The sequence below is a fragment of the Eucalyptus grandis genome, chromosome 2 (assembly GCF_016545825.1).
Source record: "Eucalyptus grandis isolate ANBG69807.140 chromosome 2, ASM1654582v1, whole genome shotgun sequence".
Taxonomy (NCBI): Eukaryota; Viridiplantae; Streptophyta; class Magnoliopsida; order Myrtales; family Myrtaceae; genus Eucalyptus; species Eucalyptus grandis.
Window position 1 is genome coordinate 51,041,877 of NC_052613.1, and position 19,289 is coordinate 51,061,165.

Consider the following 19,289-nt stretch of genomic DNA (forward strand, 5'->3'; position numbering starts at 1 on the left):
GAGATCGCTAACAATATCGAATTTGTTCCTCGTAGGGTGGTAACTCTCAAGTTTGAAGTGGAGACCGAGGTGCGGAGAAGAAACGAAGAAGATCAAAGCCAGAAGTTTTGAGCATTAGCAATGACATGGCCTCATCAGCATTTTGGATCTTTTGGCTATTTCATCGTGTTCCCCTATCATCGTGAATTTTCTTTTTATATTCCATGTCTGTTCATTTCGTAAAGTTTCTTCGAGACTACTGAATCGAACAAATAAGATCCAGCTTAGGAAGTAGTGAAGAATGTACAGAGCGGTATTGTTTCGTAGATAAAGCCGAGGAAGGAGCCGAACAATTGGGACGAGACGAGGGGAAAAAGAGAGTATAATAAATGTAGAAGGCCTCGCCTACTAAGACGGTGACGCGTCTCCCAGCTTTGACATTTGCGGCCCCGGCACGTTTTCGCGAATTTGCTGCTCGTAAAATGGTGGTCGATCTGGAAACTATATTAGAGTGCACTAGAAGTTGGAGAGAGGAATGAAATAAATAAATAAATAAATATGTACATCAAGACAATGGGGAAGATTGTGTATCATTGATGTCCTATGACCTCAATCGGTTGGCTTTTTTTCTTATGTTCTCTCAGGTTACGTTCGCAGTGCAAAGAAAAAAGCGATGAAAAAGGTCACCAGCGTTTGGATGGTAAAAATCTGTCCCCCTTAGTCGTCGGTTCTTGCGCCACGACCACATGACCTTAGCTTTTAAGCAAGTACTAGCTAACATGTGGGCGAGAGAAATCCTCGTTATGAGTTCCTGATGATTGAGGAAGTATTGCCGGACCTTATACCTTCATTCTACCCATGTACCGGAAAGCCAATCCGTTACAATGGCCCGGAGGTTCTGAAGTAGCGTATGTGAACTCGAAATTTCTCAACTCGGACCATGGTGTAGATGTGAACACGACGCAAGCACCTCACTTGGGACTCGGCAGTGGGGGAGAAGATTCACAAACAGCAAACAGGCTACTCGAGAAAATCAGCTATTTTTATTAGTTGGAAACCTATGCTGAGTGACAGGACTGCTGGGACACTCGCGACATATGAATCAATTTATAGGTTAAAGGGGATCTTGAATTTGACTTAACCCCAGTTGTTGATAATTCTTGTTCTTGTAGTCAATTCCGTTTAGTCTGACACAGCATAAGACCTGCTCTGGCAACTCTTCGGCCTTGTTCCCCTGTTTCAGGAAAACACAACCAACGGATTTTCAGGAACCCAGAAAGAAATGGAATGCATATTATGAAGGAAGAACACCGTAGCGAATTTACTGCAGAGAAATGGACTTGCCTGAATTGTGAGGCCGACATCCAAGATGCAGAGCTTTAATCTGTCTAGGAATGCTTCAAAACCTTTCCTAGAGATATAACTGAACCTATGCATATCCAGATCCATCTCCAAGTAATTTTCTCCCTGTACAATTTCGTTTTGCAGGCAACATAAGAAAGCATCCCAATAGGAAACATGAGACATCTCATTTCTGTAGAAACGGGGACACTAGAGTCGCTGTAGAGAGCTTGCCATGAGGTTGCATACGCGTGGAACTCTCTGGCTTAATTCCTAAGAGCAATCTTTCAAGAAAGACAGCAAGATGAAAAGTAGCGTTGACACGGCACAGAGAAACCAAGCATGTCAAAAAGAAGATGGGTAGTTTGAGTCTTCCAAAGTATGCACTTCATTAAGAGGAAAGAGGAAGAAAGAAAACTGCAACTAATAAGAAGATACACGTATACCAATATAAAGTTCAGATAACCTTGACTGCCTTAAATACATGGTGTTATCTGTGACGCTTAATAGTGCTATCTAACCTTGACCTATGCTCTGACCTAAGAGAGGATATAACTAAGGGGAACAGACATAAAACTTTAGGAAAGTTGCTATCCATCAATCAGACAAGGGTGTATGAAGAAATATACCAACAGTTCCATCTAAATATCAGAATCAGCATAGCTTGCTGCGAAAGGACTTACATGGTAAAACGCATGCTGTGGGCGTGAAAGAACTGGTTTTTCATTGTACGCCTGCATAAGCTTCCTCTCAGCTGCACTCAGGTGCAGATCTTCCACATTTGCAACACGGCCCAATATCTTTATTCTTTCTCGGAAAGAGACGAAAGTATCCACAGGAAAACTTCTGACCTTTTCGACCTCATCATCTACTAACTTCTACTATGAGGAAAATGGAGACAAGACAAAAAGAAAATGGTTAAAATCGAAAGTCAATTGAAGCATCTGGATGATTTTATCTGAACTTGAATTTAGAATAAATGTCTATAATGCACTAAAAGACTTTCAGGTTAATATACCTCTAATTATGCTATGAATTTTGTTCTACCTAAGGTACTCGATACTAGGTAGAAAAAAAAATATTTTCTTTGCATTTATCACTGGAATAAATGCCTGAGCCACACTTCAGAGGAAATAATAGTTAGAAACAGATTATATCAGCAAGACCTACAGAGAACAAAGAGCAGGCATGTGTCTTACCTTAATACCTTCTTGAAAATGTGGTGGAAGCTCCTTTGCATAGCTATCCGAAAGCTTAAAGTATAACACAAAACTCATTCCTTCCCCGTCAGTTTCACTCTGAAAAATTGTGGCTGGGTATAAGGGTATCTGTTTGAGGGAGGGGGGCAAAAAGCTCCGTTAATTCTTTGACAAGAAAGAGATGGCTATGCTATTACTGCAGGATAACAATGCAAATATGTGCTCAAAAGGCTCCATTAGTTCTTGCAAACAAAAGACCTGGCAATCTTATGAATGCAGAACCCAAGATAGATTTTCTTAGAGCAATTAGTTCGATTGGTGAAGATGGCCGTGCTACGAAGTGTTTTCTAAAGCTTTAACAGCTCATTCATCTAACCACTAAAAGGGCCAATATGAGTGAACCACATGCATATGAAGGGTAGAGGTAATCAAGGGGGTATAGGGAAAAAGTAGCGGGAGTGAGAGCAGTCCCAAGGAAAATGTAAGGATACCTGAACGTTAACAACAAGGATGGGTGGGAGTTTCCCAAAAGAGCTGGTAGCAGGAAGTTCTACACATTGAGCTATATGATCTATTTTGCGTTGAGTTAAGAATACATCAACCCCAAATGGATAATAGGCAGCATGATTTGAAGCAAAATCTTTCTTCTTGTCCCTGCCACACAGGTCATCAATATAGATACAGTTAAATAACCAAGATCAACCATTGATCTACAAAATTTCTTCAGCAATAACTGCATTTGCCTCAACATGATGATTGCTCGACAGGTTGCTGCACTATGAATAGTATGGCATAAAATAATTAACAGAAGTGTCCTCAGGATGATGGTATCTAATATCTTCCACTTCTAACTCTTACCTTAAATAATTCTCTCCTCGAACTTTAAAGGAACTTGGCTCTATATGTGACCAACTATCAAACATTTTCTTATCAATTGGGCAAAATGGGACCTGGGAACCTGCTAAGGGCCTCTGAAGAAGCGTCTTTGATGAAACTGAAAACAAAAGAGAAATTGTTATAAGTCGAATAATTTAATTTTTCCTAACTTATGTAATACCAGAGATTACAATAACCACATTCGGTGAAAATAATCAGTGCCAAAAGAGACAAGCAAAACCCATACTCATTATATGGACCAATAGGAAATTGCAGTTGAAGTAGATTTTTTTATTAAATTATATCTGAAAAGCAGGAAACTTCAAATGGGAATAATTTCCATAAAGACGCTAAAGATACTTCTCAGAACACTTGCTTATTTTTTGCTATGTCAAAAGAAGAGCAAGGTATCTGTACTCACAAAGAGTGCCATTACTATGTGCATCCTTCCATTTGAAGGAAAGTTTAGAAGCAGATTTTTTTCTTGCGCTTGGTGGACTGGAGCTTAGTGATCTTCTCTTTTCAACAGATGGGACGGTTGAAGCTAGACAAGGAAGACAATTGTTGGGTATAATCCCACAGTTATCCAGGAGTCCTTCCTCCTTTCCAGAATTTTCATCCCCAGTCGAGATATCATTGAGAAAAACAGGTTTCTTAGCTTCACTTGGATGTTCACACAGTTTATGATGGCTATCAGTGTCATCCGAATTCAGGACATGATGCATAGAGTTCCTAGCAACCTCGCTAACAGAGTTGTGGGCCGAGTTTCCAATTGACATATCGCCTGGTTTATGCACATGATCTAGAGAAGACACATGTTGTAAGCTGGTATTACTTTCTCCGTGCATGGGATCCCTTAGTGATGCAGTGCTTTGTCTAGATACTCCTTCAAAGCCACTTAGAGACAGTACATCTGCAAAGCACAACGATAGAGCATCAGCCATTGGATGAAATAACAATGTTGAATGTTGCACAACTAAAACATGTCCATGCATCATACCATCTGCAACACTCTTGTAGTCTTCATCACAGTCTGACTCAAAAATTGGCAGTGAGTCATACCATGCTTCATCAGTGCTTCCTGCAGATACCATACAGGTAACATGATAATGATATAAAGGAGAAGACCCAGGAATAATCAAATCCAAAGCCCAAAAAAGGAGGGAAAAAATAACAAATGAATCCTTAAGTCTAGGACGGAAATTGCATTCCCCAAACAAAGGCGGTGAAATCAAACCAGCATACAAATACTAGACATGCAATCAAAGAGCAGAGAATGTTATTATGAAACATGGCAAGACATGAGATAAGGGACCACTAAAAATATTAGCGAATAATTCCAAAGGAATAACATGAAGAAAGTTCCAGTCCACCTTGTGCCCCAGCGTAGAAGAATGACAATGTAGACAAAGAAGAAGATGAAGAAAAGAAAATCCTCAAACTATAACTTAGTCACATAAGACTGCTTCATCACAATCATGACAAAATTCCAATGTATGAGAGTACTTAATTAATTATGGCAGGTTTGACGTTTGGAAAGTAGATTAGATGACCCAATAATGGTCCTTCGAGAAAAGTTTTGATACTAGGGAAGAAAGTTGTTTTCAGTTCATAAGAAAAGGACTTAAAGGGAAATAAATCCCAGAGTGCTTTAATAGTAGGGAAGATAGTGATATTTGCTTCTTAGGGAAGGAACTTGAAGGGAAATAATTCCCAAAAGTGCTTTAATACCATTGACGAAAGTTATATTCGCTTCATACAAAAAGGACTTGAAGAGAAATAAGTCAATCCAAAGCATTTTAAATTGTTCCCTTTTTCAACATCTTTAGCCTTAAAATGCAAGAAATTTCAATGTCATTGTTTCATGACAAATTTTATTGTACATAGCTTAGACACAGTGAACAACAAAAGTGACTACATAATATTCAACAGCATCATTGATGATGCATTTGCAGATTCGCTAGAAAATTAAAACTAAAATGAGTTATTGCGTGGAGATGGAAAAGACAGAGATAATCAAGAGAAAACACAACATTCGAAGTACTGTTGAAATGTAAACGTGGAGAAAAACACTCATCTAGCTGCAGATCCATGGAACTTTCAATCTCCTTATAATGATTTTTGGACCCACCTCCATTCCCACCTTGTTTATATAAGTAGATTGGGATATGCATAATAGCCAGCAAGTTCTGCTAATTCCAGTTTTCAACATAGACCTAAATAGAGCAACCCAAAGGATTGATGGGAACATCATCTGTATTTGCTCTTGTTCCCCATCTCTAAGATCTCGCACAGGGGAATTCAAGAATCATTCCTTAGTATCTGTCCCCTTTGACATCCCACTTTCTTTTGGTCGGAACTCACATCCCACTTGGCATACAAAATATGAATTACAATTTAGTTTTAGACTGAGACTTCCGCCGCTAGCCATGTCTTTCCTTCTGAGTGGAAAACAACTAATTCATACCAGTTAACACCCAATGCTGTGTATTCGCCATGACCATTTATTAATTTAAGGTTACGCTTATAACAACCAAAAATCGGCAAAACACTTCCGAGTTATGAGCCAGTAGTTGTACTTAATTATTATGCCAACAATAGCAAGAGTGTAATGGATGACACTAAAACATTTCAAGTTTTAGAGAATCCACTCTAGACATTACTTCCATAATAGCAAGCTCTTTCAAGAAATCAGAAGCTAATGCGCTGTTTGTGGCATTACAACAAACAATAGCAAGTCCAAGTTCAGGCAAAATAGAAGACTCGCCAGGCAGTTTTCACAGAGAGCTCAAATCATTCAAATTCAATAGACAAAAATTTGCAGAAGATGATTGAACTGATCAGTTCTCAGCTAACCGTCACAGGCAGAGACTTCAAAACCAATTTTTTTATGATCCTTTTCATTCATTCATTAGCAAGTAAAGATTCTACCGGTCGCTCACTGATATTCTCTTAAGAAAATCCAGGTCCAATTTTACACCATTTGGGGAAAATAATTTTCTAGAATCAATTAATCCATGGCTCGATGTCCTCTGCTACCTACTTAGCTCATAAATCCATTTTCTTTTTCCATAAAACACAATGTCCAATTGCCCAGAAGTCCTCACCAGTTTTCTATCATACATGAGAAGACGATTCTTAAAAGCCCCAACAATCGAGGGACAATCCACTCGTGCTTGAACAAATTAATCTGATAGCTAATCAACGATTGATTACTAGACTTGCATGCGGATCTAGTCGGGAAAATAAAAACCATCGAATCACTGTCGACATTCCTACACGGGCTACCTTCTCCAAGCAAATAGATTTCACTCGCGATGATAGGAGCCAATAACGCACTAACCGGTGCCCACTGCCCGAATCGCAACTCCCCAAGGCCACTCGCTCACCCTTCACCACCGCATACACAATCCACGGCAAGACATCGACCGCGTCCTAGCAGTTCCACAAACAGAGCTCGATCAATCCAGACCTCTCCCCTCTAATCGAGACCACAGACCCGAACCAAAATCACTCCCACTCCAACAAGCCGACCGAAACAAACGGAATCCGGCACAAAAGCGGAGAGCCGATCGCGGCAATCCAGATTCCCTCGGAGCAATGCCGAACTCTGAAAAGCTCGCACGGCCCCGATCGAACTCGCACCGAGACTCAAGAACGCTCCGAAAAACGAAAGAGAAACGGGGAGGACGGTAGAGTATATACCTTGGACGCTGGGTTGATTGTTGAACGAGCGATCGCGAGGCCTGGACCGATCGATCCTGTCGAGCGATCCGTCGGACAAGCGGGACGCGACTCGCCGCTTGACCTTCCCCTTCCTCCCGTGGGCCGCCTTCCTCCTCGACGACCGCAATCGCCCCCCCACGCACTCCTGCGGCGTCGACACGCACGCTCCCATGTCGGTCCCCCTCTCCCCCTCCCCCTCCTCCTTCCCTCTCTCTCTCTCTCTCTCTCTCTGCGCGATCACCTCTGTGCGATCGCCATTGAGCTCTAGAGAGAGAAAAGGAATGGTCGGAAGAGCAGCTGCTCGCGAATGATATTTTCTATAGAGAGAGAGAGAGAGAGCGTTGGTGTTGGTGTTGGTGTTGTTGTTGTTGTTGTTGAGTTGTGTTAGGAAACCTGAACTCCCGTTGGATGGTGGGAGGAGTTTATTCCGGAGGGGCGGAGGGAGGAACGCGGACGCCAAGCCGGAAAGTCAATGTTCTGACGAAAGCGACTGGCGCACTCTCGCGGCAGTTGCCTAACCGTGGCCGCGGCTCACCGTCGCTCCCACACGTGGCGGCCCGCGATTAGCCCCGCCGCGTGCTGGCCCGCCTGCGATCCGATTCGATGAATTGTCGACGCGCATATGATCCCCCCCTAAAAAAAAAAGAAAGAAAAAAGAAAAGTCCGCGGACGTGCGGGATGAGGTTGTAAACGAAGGTTAAAGTTGGAAGTAACGAAAATTGCTTGGCGGGGTTACGCTTCGGAATTTTCCTTTTCTTGAAAAATCCTTCAACATTTTCTGGCCACGTGTTTGTTCATATCCAACCCGGCAAATTAAGGTATGATTTAGGGGGGGGAAAGGAAATAAGCAATTGCTTAAGGAGTAAGAAAATCTGTTTTCTAGTTATATAAGGAGTAAGAAAATATGATTCCTAGTTCTATAAGGAGTAGGTTAATAAATTGATGATAGCCTATGACAGGGCATGTAATTGAAAAGAAAAAGGACGCCCTGTCTCTTGATCATGACAAAGCCCACTAGGCAACATGGGATTTGGTCAGCACAGTTCACGCTAATCATCATAAATATTCTCGAGTGAAAATAAAATTCAGGAGTTTTTAAAATTCCATTTTTTTCTTTTTTCTCGAGTTTTATTAGCGAAAAGGAAATTTCAACCTAATGTAATTGGCCACCTTCCGCACTCCATCCTCGTTCTCAACAACTCATTCTTTTTCCCCTCGCTTTCTTCCTCGGTTGGAACTTGGAGACCGTTATCCACATCTACAAGAGTGTCAGCAATTGTGGGTTCATATCACGTTTTAGAAAAAATTACCGTTACTTTTTGAAATTTTTATTCGGTCCAAATTTAACCAACTATGTTCCGGATTTATTTTCTAATATTTTATTTAAATTTATCATATCCAAAGGAAGTCACCAAACACTTAAGAGAATAATTTAGAGATCGTAGCGAGCGAGAGGGGATGGAGTGGGGATGTGAACTTTAGTCAGTTACAATGAGGTCAACCAAACCTATATGCGATTAGTCAATTTGACTTATGTGACCTACAAATTTGAAGGTTGAAAAATGATCAAATAAACAATACAAATGAAAAAAGAAATTGAAGACCGGCGAAGATCCTCCATCGCTGGTCAGTTTTGGATCTTTTAGGTATTGTCTTTTGTTCCATCGAGCGTTGGATGGACGCTATGGTGGTGAGTTATCGCTAGATCCCCTCAAGGCATGAACACAAAGGAATAGCTAATGCAAATTCATTTAACTTAATAAGACAATGTCAAGGTCGTTGCATTGGAATATTGAGTACACGACGAATAAGCTTAATGGTAATTTTGTCATCGAATATGGCATTTTTAGTACTCTTATGATTCACTTTTTTCGAGCGTACACGTGGTGGCTCATTGGACCGTTTGAAAACCGAGGCTCCAACTACCGGCCGTCTCCCTCCGAGGCACGACCCTTTGGCATTAAGTAAACTAATGCTTAAACGCGACGCCACCATAAGAGCTCCGTTTTGGTGCATTGAGGTCCACGAGTTTGGCAAGAGAAAGAATCACGAGACCGAGCCGAAACACGAGTAAAATCCAAAGGGTTCCACCGTCCAAACCATATCACGAAAGAGTTTATTCTTGCCGGTGAAAAAGGATGGGAGCAAATTATGCAAATTCTTCATCCAAATTCTCGTTCTTTTAGCGTCCAATTGCTCGAGAATAAGCCTTTAATGCGAGCATCTACACTTACTTTCGTGCTTTTAGATTTCAGGGCGAAGGTTTATAGAAGTGGGTTGCAAAGAATTTTCAATTAGCTTCATCGGGTCAAATTCCTATGTTACCATGTGTTGCACGTGAATTCAAAATTGGGGGACCCATTTCCGGGCAATTTCGCCTGGTAAAAGAAGGCTTTTGCACCGAATCTCTTACCATTGCTGGTCGTCCTTCGCAGATGGTGAACGAGAAGTGATTGCACACGCAACAGTCCGTGTGGGCAAGTAGTGCGATTTTGACACGGTTGGTGGTGGGGGTTGCTTTTGTTTTGATTTTGCGTGCGGAGCACTGTCAAAGGTTGCCACAACCTAATTATGGGTGGGCCCCGGTCTTGTGTCGAGGGTTGAAAATCGCCTTCCCTCGTGAGGAGGATATTTTATTTGCTTGGATGCGATCCCCCCATCGGATTCGGCGGGGATTCGGCGGAATTTCAGTGGTTGACGAATGAGTTCCACTTCATTGGGTCGCTAGCTCGGGACTGTACTGAGATTGTCTTTAATTTGAGCTTGAATTGATGCACGAAATGGTTCGAATTGTGGATGTAGGAATTCACGGTTGAGATGGGCATTGAAAGCATAGACAATACATCTGAAAATGCCGAGTAACTAGGACAAGTATGCACGAGTGCCTGACCCTAGTAATGACAGACCACCCACCATGTCTCATCGATCGTTTAATAATGGAGGTGGCCACTCGGCCCACCGCAGGCCTACTTTAGGTGAGATTTAAGGACGCATCTTTTCATCCGTATGTCAAGACTAATTACAGCTCTAGCTCACAACCATCCGCGAGTTCCATTCAACGAGGCAAGAAAATCAGCTGATCTTAAGTGGAAAAATAATAATAATTAGGACTCAAGACACTTCTTTAGTAGCATCAGGCACAAACACAAAAGGGTGCCTTCCTATCCGCATGTTTGGTTTGATTTTTGAGCCAATCATATAGCGCATTTCGATTTGTTGTCTAAACCCAACAAGTCATCTTAATTTAAAGAATTGTCAGAATGATTTGACTATCAATTCTAAAAGCGATATCGTTGGAAAATTTAACAGAAAAACCAAGAAACAAAAGTAAAGAAATCGCGCCAAACGTCGACAGATATTAACAAAAATGAGGGTAGGAAAAACTCAAAAAGACGAGGTCGACCTCGTGGGAAGGAAAATATGGCCCAGTGCTAAAGGCCAGCTGTTCCATGTCACATCGTCTATGTTGGTCCTTTTCAAATAAAGAAAAAGAGTACAGTACAGAGCACAGGTTCCCAACCACTCCACCACCATTTGGTTCTTTGTCTCTGTTTTTATCGTCTACGTCGGTCCCTCCGAATAGTTTTCAATGCCTGAACCTGAAGCAGGCCTTGCTTCTGCCCATTAGGCGGATCGCATTTTGTCGAATCGCCATGAGAACCGGTTTGCTCAAAGCTAAGTGGCTCCCTCGTCGCGCCCAATTTCCCATAAATCAAGTTTCTAAAATATCGTCAGAAACTTCATCCATTAATCTAACAATATATCAAGATACGAGACCTACGCTTGAATTTCATCATAAGAAAGAAAGCGCACGAATTTCATTTGATTTATTAACCTCATGCTTCACGTTAATGTTGCACTAAAGTGTGTATTAAAAGTCCCTTTCCCCCATCGACCAATGCTAGGTTGCCAGCTTAACCCAGCTACTGTGCTTTTTCGGTAACCGGCGAATAGTTCGACGGCATCAACAGAGTCAATTTTCAAAATACCGATTACAGATGTAAAGTCGGGGGGGTGGTTTTCGAATTGCGAAGTACAACTGATAGTCATTTGATAAATGCGGGAAGCTTTAATGAAATCTAATAGAAAATAGTCATTCTTTGCCATGAAAAAGTAGAGTTCGATTTGCGAGGAGCTTCCCATTACTCCGGGAGGCAGGAAATCGTCTTCTCAATCAAAATGGATTTTATTTAACTCCAATCGATGCACTTTTTTCTTTTTCTTTTTGCGAAATCCAATGGATGCACGTCGGGACTTCGTCAAACAAATCATTTATTTAGTCCTTTAGCACGAGAAAGCAAAAGCAAGTGTCAGTTGGTATTTATTGTCCTGGCTTAAATTAATTAATTCACGCATTAAATGACTTGACATCACATCTATCAAGGAATTATAGACCGTCCAACGTCCAAACCATCCTTTTCTCGCCTAATGTGACCCTCCTATCGCCTTATGAAGGGAAAATTAAAAAATAAGAGTGTTGACCCTATTTCACAAATACTAATTCAACCATAAAATTTTCAATTTAATTAATTTAATTATACATATTTTCATATTTTTTCTTAAGTCTATCTTACTAATGTAGACGTTGATTATCCTACATAATACGATAAATAATTCTTTTTATTATTAAATATTTTTTAAAAAATTTATAATTTTTTCTTCTTCTTCCCTTATTTTCTTTTTCTATTCCATCATGATCAATGAGAGTGAGGGTTCTGAACTTGCCAACCTCTAGGCAAGGCCCCAAAGCCCTTGCCACAACCCTCACTTCGCTTCGCTTTGACATGGGCGAGATATAGGTGAATCTATGATATTACAATTCTGGCTAGTCACAATGAGATATGAAAAAAAAAAAAAACGAAAGAAAAGTGAAGAAATGCAAAAGGAAAAGAAAATTCAATAAAAAAATTCGAAAAAATAATACATGCCTTTAATGAAGCAGTTTCCTATTATTTGCACTTAACGAAACTGTTTATTCTAATTGACGTGTACTGACTTAAAGGGTAAATCAATCACCCATAAAAGGAAAAGATCCAGAAGATTCAGAAGTTTTCCCACTTTTTTCTTACCTATGCCTTCATGGTGTTGAAATCCTCCAAAGGTCCCGGTGAACTCAACTGATGATTTCAAAGCTACATAGCTGCTATCAGCCTTTTGCCTACAGTAATTCCGTAACTGGTCTATCTTTGAAGTACCGGAAAATTTCACTTTTTCTTTTTGACAATACATGACAAAATGTCTACCACTTTATTAGGATCTGAGAATCGCGCCGTGTTTTGTGCGCTTTTCTTGTGAAAAATGGACCATTAGATGAGCAACATCCACGCATATTCTGACCCTACTTCGGAGGTTGCACCATTATCCGTTCCCCCAATAGGAAGTTCCCGTGAAGGGAAAGGCTACAATGCTCGCAAGCTGAACTTCGAAACTTCGAGCAAAGTAAAGAAAAACTTGCACACGGGCTTCCCTTTTTCCATCGGTCGCGGTTCCACAAATGCATTCCGAACGCGTCAAAGCTTTGCTCCTGAAATTCGGTACACTTCCATTACTCAGCAGACCGTCGATTGCATCTGAGTAGTAGAAAACGAAAAACGAGGGTAACCTTCCGAGGCTTCTGCTTGGGTTGTCGAGCACTCTGACTCCAAGAGGTGCGAAAACGTTCTATCGGTGTCCTGCATTAAAGTGAGCAAAGAGCTTTAATAGTGGGGGGTCTTGAGATTCACATGGCCCGAGTTTTCTTGAGCTGTCATACAACAACGTAATTAATAAGCCTATTTTTTAGCCCAATAAGCTAAATGGATCCTTGGGCACCATTCCACATTTCATTCTGTCATATTTCAAAAAATCCGTACATGTTCAGTTCCCTAATTCAGCATTATAATAGCCGCACCCCTTAGCATCTTACTAGCTAGCGTGTCAAATGTGAGAATGCCATACCTTCTCATCATGGGTAGACATATTTCGACCATGATCCGCTGATCGAGGTCCGAGCAGGCTGACTTTGTAGGAGAACAAGCAAACTGTCGGTAACATATCCACATGACAGTTAGAAATTCATTTTTTGAAAGGAAAACGATAGACTTCTCAACTCCCAAGATATTTGCAGTATATTACTTGCCTCAGAGGTGCGGGAGTTCAAGTGATTATCCTCCTGCAAGAGGTTCCAATATGAGTTATGCTTTTGACAACAAGAGGATTCTGCATTCGGAGAAAACGTGAATATGGCAGCTGCACATGGTCTGAGGAATGACACACTCAACGTAAATGCACACATACATGCGGACCCACTTGCATGCATGCGCATACAGAGCATTTAATTTACGTTTGTTCACAGTAATTCAGACAAAATAATTGAAAACACAAGGTTCATCTCCTCAAAATGCAACAGTTTTTTCATGATAAATGTCACTGCTAACTGTTTGAAAGTTTCCCCATGGAGAAAACACACAAGTTTGATCACACCATGTGACTGGATTCTTTTAAGCAGGAGACTAATGCCACCAAAAAGAATGTCCAAATCAAACGGTTTTTTAAAGGGAATAATTGATTTTTTTTTTTTTTGGGTGAAAAATTGAGTTTATCTCAGAAGACCATGAGAATTTGTAGCACTTGGTTTCCTACTATCTAGCTGCAGGTTTACCCAATCTTGTACGTTTCCCATACTCTTGTTATACTTCTCCATCTAAATGTTATCGCTAGCTGAGTAAGCGAGGAGCCAATGTAGAAAGGGGCACAGTGAACCTGAATTTGCTGCAGCACCTTCTTGACAACCCTCAATTGCAGATCTTGAATCAGTCATTTGAACATCTTCCTCAGTCCTGATATATAAAGATTAAATGTACAGCATAAAGAAAATCTCTACTAGAAAAAAAGTTCATGAAGCATCTTTTGATTGGATGCATTTGGTGATGGGAAAACCAGAACGTCAGAACTACATTACAGGCCAAATCAGCAAAGAGAAGAAGCACCTGATTAAATATGCTCTATGGACTGTTCTTGTATACAAAAAGTAGTTAGAATAAATATAAAGAGTAGTCAGTCTCCTCAGTCAATAGTTCTCAATCTTGTCATGGCTGATTGTATAATTTTAATCCTGCATCTATCAAGCCACAAACATCTACACCGCTTGCTTATATTATTCTTGGTGAGTTGGTGCCTTTAGCAATATGGTCTCCAGATATTTCATCATTTGACATGTAGATGTTCTTCTTACAAAAAAAGACTTCTACCAGCTAAGAAAGATGCTACTATTAATTGCCATCCTGCATCCTTAAGCAATTAAAATTCAAACGGTGGAGAGAGGTTTTTTATCATAATAGCAATTTGATCTGGGAAAATACATTGCTGCCCTTGAAAACGAATGAAACTCCAATGGACATGTCAAGAGTCCATAGAACTTACCCAGTGTTTTCATTTGGCATAACCATACCAAAATTTTCTTTGCATTCCACAATTGATGAAAATTTGTTCTTGTCCTGGAAAATAGCCATTTCCATTCACAAAAAGGATGATACAAAAACACTATAAATGTCGTTGAAATTTCACATGAATAGGAATACAGTAATATTCAGTAGCTAATCTATCAGAAGATTCTAAAGACATGACAATGTGCTATAGAGAGTAACACCAAAACTTTGACAAATAATTAAACAAAGTTACTTGACTGATCAAGCATATCAACTACTTTCCAAACATTCTCCTGAGTTTAAAAACCGTTGAGCCAAAATAAACATTCCATTCACATTTTCTTGGTAAGTTCCACTAATTAAACATTAAGAAGACAGAATTTGTGCAATTTATGAGCTTCAGCTGCAAGATAAACATTTGTAAAGGTAGACAGTGACCACGCGAACATAGCTGTATACGTCAGTTCAATTTATAATAATAGGCATATGAGATATAGTTGAGAACTCATGAGCAGCATTTTTCAGAAAATGGGCACAAATAAGAAGCCAGTTTCCAGTATCTGACCTCCTTATTCATAATTTGAATAGTGTCCTGAATCTTCTGCAGCACAATTGCCAAACTTCCCACTTCCAAGAGCAGTCCCTTTGATTTAGCATGTCAAGGAGGTCAGTACTAACAGGTAAAAATAAGAAACAACAATGAGCAGCTAAAGAAAATACCTTTTTCTCACTAACCAAGTTTTGGATGACAACATCCTTCTCAAACAGGGCCTTTTGAAGGTAAGGAGGTCAAATGAAAACAACCGTAACAAATACCTTCAGATAAAAGAACAAATTAACTTACAGATATCTTAAGATAAATGAACAACTAAATTCTATGAATGAAACAGACAGATGGTGGATATCTCTTCCATCTGAGTTTGGTGACTGTTGCTAACTTTTGCAGCTTCCAATTGTTCTTCAAGCTGGGCAATGATTCCATCTTTCCTCTTCAACTCCTCCTCATCATTTTTAACCTTGTTTTCCAGATAATTAATCCTTTCTGTAAATCATGAAATATATTTCTTACAACAAACGGCTGAAACATGCTTTGGGATCATAGTTTCGATAACAAGTAGATACCGTTGCCTTAATTACATAAGGTCAATATTACTTTAACTTGTACAGAGATAATAATTAAACCTTAAGAACCCGCTGATGTACTTATTACAACCCTAAATATCTCTTACACTATCTCCGATTGTCTATAAGGCTTTTGAAGCCAGCTTCATTTAATAACCAGCATAGAAATATTCAACTTGTTTGGTGAATCAAGGTGCAGAAACTACCTATAAACAACTTCTCAAACGCACAGACCTCGTTGACTTTGCTCTTCAAGCCAGATACTGTATGTAGCAAACAAAATTAGGACAGAAGAAAATGATGCTCGTGGAATAATAAGTTTTACAGCACTTAATAAATTTCCCTAAATCAGTTAAGATTCAGAAATACACGTGCCCAATTCCTCTTTGTTACTGATAAGGTCCTTCACGCTATCCATGACTTGCTTGATGGAAAGTGCCTCCTTTTCTATCGAATCAAATAACATAATGTGAGAATTTAACTTCTCTGATAGCAGAGAAAGCTTTCTGTCCCTGGTTTCTATGGAACGGCTCATTTCACAAGTTGACTCCTGCATATTGATGAATTTAACAAACTTCAGTATAAGTCAATTTTTGGCATATCAGTCCAAGATATTGGGAAGTAAAATTATGAAAATTGTCGAAGTCATTTATGTAAATCACAAAAATCACCCAGAATTTCCATTCTGGCCGTGACAACATTTAGATAATCAGCCTAGACATTGCACCCTCAACATAGCAAGCCCAAATCAAAGTTCACTGACACAGATTCGCATTCAGATGAAATCCACTGGCTCCAGACGTTTCAATCAGTGGAATAACAGTCTTACAACAAGACCAGCTCGACTGACATAATTATAGCATTTCACACCGACCATGTGCTATGCCTCAACCACAAACTTCATATTCCCTAGAGTTGCAAAGAGTAGTCAAAGTGAAAGTCTGGGTGGCCTCTATGTCATCTTCATCAATCGAAGTACAACCAAAACAATATATCTTGCTAACATTGCCCCTAAGGCCATCAACATGACCGCCGACGAGAGACTAAAGACCATTCAGGAAAATGCCATTTACAATTCCTGGAGATAGTTTCATGTGCAAATCAATCGCACATTACCACATATCGAGCAGCTCTGCTTTTCAAGCTCAGTCGCATTCACAAGGAAACTTATGATCAGCGCCAGAGTCGCAATCTTTTGCAAGGAAGGAAGTTTCAACGAGAAAAGAAAACGATACAAAAGCGTGGCCAACTGAAGCGAACCCGGTAAGCATTTATGAAATCATCTCTGGACTGAAGCAACTTCTGTATAGTCGCCTTGAGCTCTTTTTGCCTGCTCTCGAGCAAAGCGTTGTCGTCCCGGAGACGATTCATCTGCAGAAATCACTTATAAGCCGATGACGCTCGTTTTCCCGAGAGAAAATCGACCGCGAAAAGGTTTCTCGGAAAAGAAATCGCTCCACCTTCCGCTCGATCTTCTGGCGCGCCTCGACGGACGAAGCCAGCTCGGCTTGCAATTCCTGCAGCTCTCGACCGCGCTCCTCGTCGTTTTGCTTCTGCTTCTGCATCGGAGCATCATCGAAACAAAAACTTCAGGGCGAAGGCCGGCGAATCGATGCGAAGGCTGGACTCAACAGTCGTCGGACCTGCATTAGCGCGTGAAGCTGCTCGGTTGCCGATCGCTCCCTCTCCTGCAGACGTCCGAAGCTGATTCGAATCAGAGAGAGAGAGGGAGATTTATCGGAAGAAATTGCGGAATGTTTTACCCTGAGATCGCGAGCTTCGGTGACTAGGGCTCGCAGCTGGAGCTTGAACTTGGACAGTTTGAGCACCTCCATTTTTCCCTCCAAAAACTGCCGACCGGCGCGACGGACGCTAGAAGAAGAAGAAGCAAAACCAGGCCTCGGCTCGGCAAAACGACTTCGTTCTTGGAGGGCCTTTTCTATACTTTCGCGGTTTTGATACAAGGCAAAGATTTCACTTGAAATGAGATTGCCACAGGAATTAATATGAATTACAAACAAGAATACGACCCGGGGTAACACAAATCGTTTGCGATTTACGTAGAATCCATCGATTTGATCTATACACTGCCTAATTGTAATTAAGTAATGTCTACTATTAGAAAAAAGGAATTGTATAATTTTTCTCCCAAGCAAAACAAACGTCAATAATTTTTTAGTAGTGTCAAATTCGCATCAGCAAAATTCGTTACTGTAGTGATTTAATGAGATGAGGAATACTTATTAAAAGGTAGAAGAACTCTTTTAAACAAACAAAATTTTCCCCCAAGGATGCTATCCTTTGTGTGGAAACACCATTTTAGGAGTTGGGATTTTAATCCTTGCAGTGATCCGTGATCATGCGATCTAGTCTCAATAACTCGATCTGGGCCGACTTCAATTTCACGATAGCGCCTCCCCACTCTATCAAGTAAGATAAACATCATTTTTGCTCTCAACGGTCAAGATTCAAGAAATCAACATAGGCTTCTTTTTTCTTTTTCTTTTTTTCTTGATCGGGAATTTGACACAAACTTTCGCGGTCGAGAAATTTGTAACTAGCGCATTTATCGATTACTTTTGATTTTCACTCGGGAACTTTCTTCCTAATTTAAAAAATCAACAATAGATTTTATTGAAAGGTTTTAAATATGAATAAAAGTTAAATTACAAGTTTTGCAAAATTTACAAAAGTTACGTCGGTAACTCGATATCAGTGGGTACATTGATCTTTTTGCATTAGGTATTAGACTTTTCAACATATGAAGTTTCAATTTCGGGACAAATCCATTTTTATTGTTAAGCAATCATTAGTGTTTCCAGCACCTTCTCCTAATTTCTTTTTTTCCTTCAAAAATGAAAATAGCGATAATTCTCAAGGCAAAATTTTCCCGTTCCACTTCGATCTTTTGGGTTCCAACTTTTTCTTTTCATAATTTAGAAACACGAGTCCATAGAATCAGCTTGTTGAAGGTCATGTAAAACCTTGCAACCCATATCTTCACGATGACTCAACGATATTTTGAGTTTGGTTTCTATGCATCGAGTCAAGCCTACATTTCCGATCCTTTCAAAATGGCAATGATATCAACTTCGATTAAGAAATCCGCAAAGAATTACTTTTCTTCTATCTTGATCTCAAGCTGTTGACGATCACATAAAATCAATTTGGAATCTCGCGATTTATGGGGATGAATTTTCAATTGTTTGATTATTTGATCAACTCGTAAAATTATTAGGTCGGAACTTTTAACTTCTACATTTCAGTAGCCGTCGCTCAACTGACGTACAAAAAACTTCGTAGGAATGAAGTTTTCGATTTGTTTTTTTACCCTAAAGTTTTCAATTGTTTTCGCCGGTTGGTCATGGTGGGGCGTTGCGGAGTGAATGTCGCGACCATCGATCTTAATCGTACGTGACATCGAATTGTCGTGGTGGAGACATTGCGACGTCGCGATGTGTCAGCCCTTGTTTTTTCCGGTGGACAAGGTTAACAGCTCATCTCTCAACAAAAAGCATAAAAAGAGAAGATTCCAGATCTGGGACGGGGGCGAAGCCCGACCGCGCGTCTGAAATCTTCGCGCGATTGGGTTTCTTTGGAGGGTCCGCGTGGATGAGACTGGAGCGCGGGGTGCTGATTG

The 19,289-nt window shown here is 40.4% G+C and overlaps 2 protein-coding genes across 2 annotated transcripts; both read right to left on the reverse strand.

Moving 5' to 3' along the window:
* Positions 1 to 543: 543 nt before the first annotated feature.
* On the reverse strand, positions 544 to 7,309 carry LOC104433587. Its single transcript, XM_010046387.3, has 9 exons — positions 7,101 to 7,309; positions 4,396 to 4,476; positions 3,817 to 4,308; positions 3,378 to 3,513; positions 3,011 to 3,173; positions 2,520 to 2,648; positions 2,004 to 2,198; positions 1,324 to 1,446; positions 544 to 1,213 (listed from the first exon to the last, which is right to left on the reverse strand). Exons 1-9 carry the CDS (start codon positions 7,291 to 7,293, stop codon positions 1,094 to 1,096), a joined length of 1,632 nt encoding a protein of 543 aa, XP_010044689.2. The 5' UTR covers positions 7,294 to 7,309; the 3' UTR covers positions 544 to 1,093.
* Positions 7,310 to 12,349: 5,040 nt separating this feature from the next.
* On the reverse strand, positions 12,350 to 17,546 carry LOC104433586 (kinectin). Its single transcript, XM_039307190.1, has 15 exons — positions 17,413 to 17,546; positions 17,293 to 17,337; positions 17,110 to 17,208; positions 16,910 to 17,020; positions 16,005 to 16,199; positions 15,856 to 15,931; positions 15,433 to 15,569; positions 15,248 to 15,307; positions 15,093 to 15,170; positions 14,523 to 14,596; positions 13,863 to 13,939; positions 13,240 to 13,319; positions 13,059 to 13,141; positions 12,724 to 12,793; positions 12,350 to 12,645 (listed from the first exon to the last, which is right to left on the reverse strand). The coding sequence occupies exons 1-15, from the start codon at positions 17,482 to 17,484 to the stop codon at positions 12,460 to 12,462; spliced, it is 1,443 nt and encodes a 480-aa protein (XP_039163124.1). The 5' UTR covers positions 17,485 to 17,546; the 3' UTR covers positions 12,350 to 12,459.
* Positions 17,547 to 19,289: the final 1,743 nt, after the last annotated feature.